At 40.9% G+C, this 9,293-nt stretch overlaps 2 protein-coding genes across 7 annotated transcripts in view; one reads left to right on the forward strand and one right to left on the reverse strand.

The window, feature by feature from the left end:
* HEATR5B (HEAT repeat containing 5B) overlaps positions 1-6,598 on the reverse strand; it is a 102,369-nt gene extending 95,771 nt beyond the window's left edge. Inside the window, exons 1-4 of the mRNA XM_008700232.2 lie at positions 6,467-6,598; positions 5,419-5,566; positions 2,183-2,394; positions 928-1,036 (exon numbers count right to left, since the gene is read on the reverse strand). Of these exons, the coding sequence (XP_008698454.1) occupies positions 928-1,036; positions 2,183-2,394; positions 5,419-5,544 (447 nt within the window). The 5' untranslated portion in view covers positions 5,545-5,566; positions 6,467-6,598. The remainder of the gene's footprint in view (positions 1-927; positions 1,037-2,182; positions 2,395-5,418; positions 5,567-6,466) is intronic.
* A 60-nt stretch (positions 6,599-6,658) lies between these two features.
* GPATCH11 (G-patch domain containing 11) overlaps positions 6,659-9,293 on the forward strand; it is a 9,828-nt gene continuing 7,193 nt past the window's right edge. The window contains exons 1-2 of one of the 6 annotated variants that reach the window (XM_008700230.2): positions 6,659-6,772; positions 7,107-7,225. The gene's annotated coding sequence lies outside the window, so the exon portion shown is untranslated. Of the gene's footprint in view, positions 6,836-7,106; positions 7,226-9,293 lie in introns of all 6 variants that reach the window. The other 5 variants (XM_040623101.1, XM_008700226.2, XM_008700227.2 and 2 more) reach the window with 5 other exon arrangements.

Raw genomic sequence — 9,293 nt, forward strand, 5'->3', positions numbered from 1 at the left:
CCAGAAGAGGTGTTGTCCAAGAAATCTTCAGCCTTCTGAGACGAAGGAATTAAGACTATGAGAGTCCAGGCCTTGGTCTAGTTTTAGTGAACACCAAGTTGATAAGGAACTTTCAGAAGTAACACCAAACTGACATGACAAAATAAAACTATTTTTACTCAGTATTAGCTGCTGTGAATTGAATAGTGTCCTCCAATAAGATTAGTTCAAGTCTTAAGCCCCATTACCTGTGAACATGACTTTATTTGGAAATAAGAAATTAAATACAGACAAGGTCATACTCGATTCCAGTGGGCCATAATCCAATCACTAGTATCCTTACAAGAAGAGAAGAATTTGGATGCAGAACACAGATGCACAGGAAGAACACCATGTAACAACAGAGGCAGAAATTAGAAATGCACCTGCAAATCAAGGAACACGAAGGGACGCCAAGGATTGCCAGCAACCGCTAGAAGTGAAGAAAGCAAGAAAGGATTCTTCCCAGGAGTCTTACCAAGAAGCACGGCCCTGCCAACACCCTGATTTTGGATTTTTGCTTCCGGAATTGTGAGACAACAAATTTCTGTTGTTTTAAGTCACTGTGGTCATTAATTACCCAAGGCAACCCTAGAAAACTAATACATTAGCTGTGGCACAAAAATAAAATGGCAGTGCAAAAATATCCACAGGGCTAAATAAAAAATAATAGGTAAACCAATTTTTGCCTAGGAAAAGCATTCTTTCCCTTCCCACTGAAATATAAGGTAATATACATTAAAGAAGGGGCAAGTAATATTTTTTTGCAAGTAATAATTTTAAATTACCTTCTTGCTAAGCAGTATGAGTACCACAGTGACAGAAAAAAAAAGGCAAACATATATTTTTACTGACATCTAACTCCTGCCACAAGCAAAACATTTAAATAATATTTGTTATAAAACTTACCTCTGCACTTTTCAGAGATTTCAAAAGATTATTCACTGTCTCTGGAAATGCACTTCCTAACATTCTCCCCATTTTTTCATAAAATGCTCCAACACAAGCCACTGCAGCCCTATAAGAAATGATGTTTTCACCGGTCATTGTTCAGGTTACTAATTCAATTTCATACCTTTCTCATTTTCAGAAATCAATTTGTATTGGTGCAGGACACTTTTGGTTACAAATCCTTAATTCTCAACTTTCAAAAACACCTTGTTTATTTATAATCTCAACAAATACCATGGTTAATCAAACTGTATTCTTATTAGGAATATAAGAGGATAAGAACAGTAAATAAAGTTTCACTGGAACACAGCTATTTTATTTACACACAATCTGTGGCAGAGGTGAGTAGTCGTGACAGAGATGGATAGTCACAAAGCCAAAAACACTTACTACCTGGCTCTTTTTCATAAAGTTTGCCAATCCCTGGCCTATCACATCCATCTTCCCATCTTAACTACTTATTTGACTAACCTCCATGGCTTCCCTGTTGTTGATCTTTGTCTGACACTTCTTTGAGAAGTCTTCCTTGACACTGCTCTCCCCGTATGCCACAGGTGAGTTATTTTTCTCCTTGACAACACTCCTCACTGTACTATAACTGTTGGCTTTCTTATTTGACCCTTTCATAGGATGCACCCCATAGCCATTAGCCTTAAGACTTGCTCTGAAAATGTCTGTCCTTGACCCAAACTGCAAGTATGGGCCAGGAGTTGGGTAAGGTCTTAAGCTAAAGGTCCGCAAGCTTGCAGGCAAAATGGTCTCTGTCTCAGCTACTCAATTCTGCCACTATAACATGATAGCAGCTACCACCTAAATGAACAGACATGTCTATAGTCCAATTGAACTTTGTTTACAGAATAGGCAGCAGGATGGATTTGGCCTGTGGGCTAGTTTGCCCAGGCCTGCCTCAATCTCATCACCTAGAAATTCTTTACTTCTCTCTCTGTCCCAGACAAGAATATTCTCTCCATCCAAATTTACCGAAAGACCTCTGTGCAAACTGCTGACACCATACCAATTCTCTGTTGTTTGCTAAAAGTCCCAGTGGTGATGAAACATAGATTGAAAAAGAACCCCTTCCCCAGACTACTTAGAGCTTTCATTGTCAAGCCACACGCTACAGGTTCCACTGACCTGGGAGTCTTTATGATCAGTAGTCCCTTATTAAGATAAGTTACTCTAAAAAACCCAAAACATCAAAGTAAGTACTTACAGTTTTGTTGGTAAGTATGCTGCAGTATCATCTTTATTCCTGATAATGTCATTACATTTATCAAGTGTTTGAAAAACCGTAAAAGTATCTCCAATGCTATAAAGAGCTGCAAGATTTTTAGCTAACAATTTTCGTGTAGGTGGTCCAGGTGAACTACTTATTAATCCAGTTAATTGTTCAACAAGTTTTTTCTGCTTTTCCTTTACATCAGTCTGTTATAAAAAAAATACGGAACATTATCAGTTTTTTTCTTATATGTGCTTTTGTTACCTTTTAATCAAAATTAAAAATAACAGTTAACAGTTAAAATCTAGATTACATTAGGCATAAAACCATAAATGAAAATTTTCAAGGTAAGGAAAAGTTCGTTAAGAAATGAACCATTCTTTCCTAGATTAAATCTTATCCTTCATTCCACTCCAATGCCAAAAAGTTAGCTACCAATAAAAGTGACTAGTCCAGATCCAAAAAGTTTCCACATTAACTTACTATGAAACCAACAGTCAAAGGATGTAAAATATTGGGTGTACGGACAACTGATGTCTTAGAACCTAGCAAGACTGTCCTGTAAAAGCAAAGTCAGTAGTTCATAAGTTATAGGTAACTGAAGGAAACTGAAAGAAACTTTAAGAGCCATAGACAGCATAAAAAGAAAAATTCAGATATACTTGTAATCAATACTGAGAGTTCATTCATTCATTCAAGAAATGCTGACTGTGCACTTATTATATGCCATGCACTGTTCTGGGCACTGGGATAAAACAGTGAACACAACAGACAAAGTCTCTGCCCTTATGAGTTTATACTCTAGTGGGGAAAGACAGAGTTCACCAAATAAACAAATGAATAGTGTGAACTCTTACTGTTTTGTTCAGATTAGTAAGAAAAGGCCTCTCTGAAAAGAAGTGAAGATGTGAGCTATGCAGACATCTGAGAGAAAAACATTCCAAGCAAAGGGAACAAGGGCAAAGGCCCTGAGGTGGAAGCTTGCTTAGCTGAGGACAACAAGACAGCCAGAGTCAAAGAGAGGAAGTCGTGGAAGATGAATCAGAAGGGTAGAAGGGACCAGATTATATACGGTCTTACATACCACTGTAAGAATTTTCTGTCATTCTAAGTAGGAATTTGAAGCACAAGAGGAACGCGATCAAAATGTTTTAACAGGCACATTCTGAATACTGAGCAAAGAATACTCTACAAGGTACATGGTTGGAAGCATGGTGAACACTTAGGAAGCTATCATAAAAATCCAGATAAGAGATGAGGGTGGGAACAACAGCAATGATGACAAATAATTGAATTCTGGACATACATGGTGGATAGAACCAGTAGGACTGGGGCGCCTGGGTGGCACAGCGGTTAAGCATCTGCCTTCGGCTCAGGGCGTGATCCCGGCGTTCTGGGATCGAGCCCCACATCAGGCTCCTCCGCTATGAGCCTGCTTCTTCCTCTCCCACTCCCCCTGCTTGTGTTCCCTCTCTCGCTGGCTGTCTCTATCTCTGTCGAATAAATAAAAAAAAAAATCTTTAAAAAAAAAAAAAAAAAAAAAAAGAACCAGTAGGACTTGCTGATGAATATGATGTGAAGTTTGAGAAAGAGAAGTCAAGAATGACTCTAAGGTTTATGACCTGAGCAACCAGAAGGAAGAAATGGTAATTTCCTCGGAAGATGAGCACTAGGAAAAGGACAGATTTGGGATGGGGAAATCAAGAATTTGGCTTTGAATATGTTTGAATATGTTAATTTTGAGATGCTGTTTAAGAGAGAAAGATGTAGTTGGGTATCTGGGAGTCATTATTGTATAGACAGTAGTAAAAATCATCAGATTATGATATCATTGAAAGAATAAATACTTGTATATACTCTTGTATTTTTCAATTTCACAACAAAATTAAAAATTAGTAAGTGTTTCAAGGTAGAGGATCAACTATATGAAAAGTTGCTGATGGTTAACTAAGAATACTGACCACTGGTTGGAAGAATCTGAGATCACTGATGGCTGGACAAGAGCCATTTCAGTGGAATGTAGACAAAAAATACTCACTGAGAAGGGGTTTAAGAGAAAACAGAAATTTTGAGCTAAGGACTGTGAATGAATCCACGCATTAACTCTGTATCTCCAAAAATGCTACTAAAACTATACTAAAGGGCAACCAAAAAAAAAAAACCCACAAAAAACAAAAAACACAAATCTACAAGAGCAAAGAAAACAGGAAAACAATCAACAGAAAATATAGAAGCCAGGTATCCCCAATAGGGAAAGCTGAGAAGAGACCCAACTTACAACACAGAATCCCATAAAGCCCATGATTGTTTTGTTGTTGTTTGCAAAAGCAGGAGGGAGCGCTCCTGCTCTCCCTCTAGTTCTGCCTAGAGCTAGAGGAAACGGTTGAGAGTCTAGAAGCTGTAGGACTCGTACGTCTCTCCTCCATTCTGGACTTAGGGAACTCAAGCACAGCCGTGGGCTGGGAAAACCGCACTGAAGACGGGGGTTAAATGAAAGTTTATATACTGGATGTTGAAGTCCCTAGTCTTCTTCCCCAGCTCCTAGAAACTAGGCAGCTGGTGATACACCCTAGGACACTAGAGTAGAAATGTCTCTTCCAGGAAATGAGTAGCTAAGAGAAACCTATGATACCAGCGTCAGGGGTTCCTCAAACAACAGGACTAGCCTACAGTGAAGCACAGTTAATGAACTTCATCGTGCCCAGAGAACTTACTACTCATTCTTTAATTTGAACAGATGCCAAACATCATCAGATATTTGAGGAAAGTATCTAATTTTAAAGAGAAAATAAAATATATACATAAGGAAAAGCAACTAGGATAAAAGAGACTATGCAGGAAGAAGAAAACTGAAAGAAAAAAAAAACCGTATCATAACACCTCAGAGAGAAAAGTAAAGATATTGGGATTGCTAGACAACACTGAGGGACCATTTGAAGTTGCAGATAAACGAATTTAAAATGACGTTAGTCACATAATCATATTTTTCTCCAGTCACATTCAACTGTCCATACAGAGACATGAAGTGGGCAAAGAACTAGGTTAAAAAGAGACTCAGGTTTTGCGACAAAACAGAAAAAGGACAGACAAAAACTCCTATTCCAGTGTTACATTCTCAATTCCATAAGTGACCCAAAACCTTTCCAACACATAATGCTTGTTTTTTCACAAATCATGAACATATCATACTCTTAATTATGTAAACCCAGCTGAAAAAAAAAATACCATACCTTGTTGGCAGCAATCAAGACTTTATCAAGAAATCTCAACCATTCAAAGATAAAAACTGGTCTCTTTGCTTCAGTGATTTGAGCCAAAGCTTCTTCATTTAGCAATAAACTGTGCGCTAGCTCCATTACTGAAGTTTAAAAGTCACACCTTAACAAATTAAAACATACTTGTAAGGATTTTTTTAATGTTAAAAGTCAAGCTTAATGAATGTAACCACTAAGAAATTAAAAGTACGGCTTTTCCTCTCATTTCATTTGGGGGAAATTTACATAATTTCTTTAAGGCAAAACCCAAGAACCTAATTCTAAAGGGCCAGCATAAAACAAATACAAACATAAATGAAAGTCGTGTTTGGTGAGGAAGAAGGAAAAAAGGGTAAAAGGAAACTTAAAATAAATCTTGTAAATAACGGGACACCTAACTGCCTCAGTCAGTAGAGCCCGTGACTCTTGAACTCGGAGTCGTGGATTCAAGCCCCTCGTTGGGCGTACTTAAAATACATATGTAGCAAATAAGGCATTATTCCCGAAGAAAAATGCGTAGCAAAACACATGTCATTAACTCATTCCATAAATGGTAAAACTTAACCATCAAGATCAAACACTGGCTGGGCCTGACAATCCATCCTCCTCTTTCCTCGCCCACTGCTCCGTGCACAGCACCCTTACCCTCCCCTGGCCTAGGAGGACGTCAAAACTCCCAGCATAAAGATGTCACACTGGAAGTCTCCAAAAGCCTTCCTATGGGGATGGGGTGAGGGAGGCCACATCTCCGTGGCAGAAGCTTCAGCCGCAACCCCGAGGGCCAGGGGAAATGCAGCCCGCAGATGTCGCGCGCGCTGCAGGTCTGGGTCAACCCGGCTACTCGGAGGACCACCGTAGCTTAGTGCCGGGCCTAGGGGAAATGCAAGAGGCCACCGCAGGCCTTCCCAGGGCCACTCGGGCTGTCAACCACAGGTGACGGTGGCCCGGAACCGAGCCCGGAGACTGTGAAAGGAAAATGTTCATTACAAACTCGATTTTCCTCTCCAGCCCTCTGAAAACGTACAGGCAGACAGGGGTGTGTGCGTGTCACCTTGCATGCTTTGACGGTAGACGGGGGGGCGGCCTCACCTTCTAGTCTGGCAGGGGCCGAACAGCTGAGTTCCGGGGCCAGAAGCATCTGCCAAACGACCCGGATGCCCCGCCTCCCGCACTCCTTCCAGCAGGAAACGAAAGGAGAGCGCATGCGCGGAAGGCTGGTTTTTGCGCAAGCGCACTAATTACATCCTCCTAGGTTTGCCTGCCACAGGTTTCCAATTGATTGCTCGCTGGGAAACCCAGGTGGGATCTGAGGCTCAGAAGTCCAGTGCTGGTAGGTAGGCGCAGGCGCAGCGCGTGCTCTCGCAAGCTGGCCCCGGGCGAGTAGAGCTGCCAGGTAAGGGGGTGGAGATGCCAGATAGGATGGTAAGAGGGGTGGGCCGTGTGCTTCTTTTGACTAACCCATCACACCTTCACCTACATGCCCACCCGGGAGTCGTCGCGTCGGCGGGATGCTTGCAGTTGGGATGGACGCGAGAAGGGAGGAATCGGCCCCTGGGATGCGGGGGGAAGGGGGAAGGCTGAGGCTTCTTTTTGTTAGGTTTCTACTGTATGTCCAGCTACTTAGATCTTCTCTCCCCTCGGATGTGTAATGGGATTCTCCGTAGGTATGAAGCAGCATTCCTGTTGCCGCCTCCCTGCCCGCTGTCTGCCAAAACAAACCTCACCCGAAACAGACCTACTACCGTCTAACCACTCTCAAAAACTGGTAACTCCATTCTTTCAGGTATTCAGACCAAAAGCCTTGGAGTAATCTTTGACACACCGCCTCCAATCTATCAGCCAGTCTCGTTAGCTGTACCTTTAAAATACACCCAGAATCCGACCACTTCTCACCACTTCCACTGCTGTTACTGTGGTCCAAGCCACCTATCATCTCTGCCTGGATTATCGCTTTAGGAAGTTTATCTTTATGCTTGATGCGAATGGATGATGCTAAAGTATATTGTAACCCACAAAGGGGAGTTTTAAAAAAAAACCTGGAGCCTCTATTCAGATCTGCCTAACGCTTTAGAGCTGAATGGGTCCCTTAAAAATAATCTAATCCTGTTTGCATTAGCAAGAGCACTGAGACCTGGATTTTTTGTGCTGTTGAGAAAGTCATTTAGCCATACTGAGTCTTAATTTCTCCAACTAAAAAACTGGACTAACTATTCCTACCTTATATAGCTGTTAATGATTAAATGGGCTAAAAATGTTTGAGATACTGGGTAGGCACTAAACCATTATGTGTAAAAATACTATTATTAGAAATGAAGAATTTGAAGTTTAGAGACAGTGGGTGAATTACCACAAATGCTATGTATAATCTTACATATTTTAACTTATTATAATAAGAAAAAATGATAATGTTTAAAAAGTACACATGGCTGGTGAAACTATGAAGAAAAGTAAGAAAATGATACAATTGGTCAGGGACAAAGAGGGCTCCTGGGTAGCTGACAAGGGTCGTGACATGGGTGATGGATTATGTTATCTTTTATACTGTATAATAAGTTATCCCAAAGTTTAGCAGTTTGAAATAACTATAATCGCTTATTATCTCACAGTTTCTATGGATCAGGAATTTGTTAGTAGTTTAGCTTAGCTCAGACTTTTTTTTTTTTTTAAGATTTTATTTATTTATTTGACAGAGATAGAGACAGCCAGCAAGAGAGGGAGCACAAGCAGGGGGAGTGGGAGAGGAAGAAGCAGGCTCCCAGCAGGGAGCCCGATGCGGGGCTCCATCCCAGGACTCTGGGATCATGACCTGAGCCGAAGGCAGACGCTTAACGACTGAGCCACACAGGTGCTCTTAGCTCAGACTTTCTTAAGAAGATGACTCAGGCTGAGTCATTTGAAGGTTTGGGGCTCAAGGCTCTGTTTTAAGATGTCTCAATCATGTGGCTCCCATTTGTAGTGGTTGTGAACAGGAGGCCTCAGGTCTTCCTGTGTGGACATTTCTATAGGGCTGCTTACGTGTCCTCACTACTTGACAGCTGACTTTCTTTAGCATGAGTAATCTAACCAGAGTTAGAGTGATCTAAGAGCTGTAGTGTCTTTTATGACCAAAAAGTCACTCTCCTTTATTTCCACAATATCCTATTGGTTACAGTCAATCCTGGTCACTGTAGAAGGGGACTGTGCAAGGAGGTGGAAAACCAAGAGGCAAGAATCATTGGGGGCCATCTTGGAGGCTATCACTTGGTTACAAGAGTGTTTACCTCATAAAAAGTCATTATCTGTATATTTGTTTTAAGACATGATGACCTAGGGAGAAAAGTATTCTCTTATTACAAAATCGCAAAGTAAAGACCCTTCTTGTTCTTATCATAGCTAAACATTTAGAATTTATGATGTTTGGGCTACAGTGGTAGGGATATAGGGAACTTCTCTTTGGGGTTTACAGCCTGGTAAGGAAGATATACATTAAAAATTGTAAAACAACAGACCCCCAAAACAAACAGTACAGTAATACTTTTCCATTTGTAATTGTCCATACTCTCATTTGCAGTTGACAGAATCCCTTTTCCAACAATAGGAAATTTATTAGCCCATGTGGCAGGGAAGAATGTTAGATCACAGCATCAAAGAAAGAGCTACAGGAATCAGGGTCTTAGGAGCTAGAGTTGGAGAGTCGTTGCTTTTAGGATTACCTTTGTCCATTTTTTCTATCTGGCTTCATTCTGCAGAATAGGATCTCTTCATATGGCCAGGAAGATGGCCTTTTGGAGCCCAGCTTCACATACTTCCAGTTCAGAAACTCCAGTGGAGGGATCTCTTTTCCCCCACAATCTGTTTATTCATATCATGTA

Source organism: Ursus maritimus, unplaced genomic scaffold (assembly GCF_017311325.1).
Source record: "Ursus maritimus isolate PB19 unplaced genomic scaffold, ASM1731132v1 scaffold_6, whole genome shotgun sequence".
In the NCBI taxonomy this organism is placed as follows: Eukaryota; Metazoa; Chordata; class Mammalia; order Carnivora; family Ursidae; genus Ursus; species Ursus maritimus.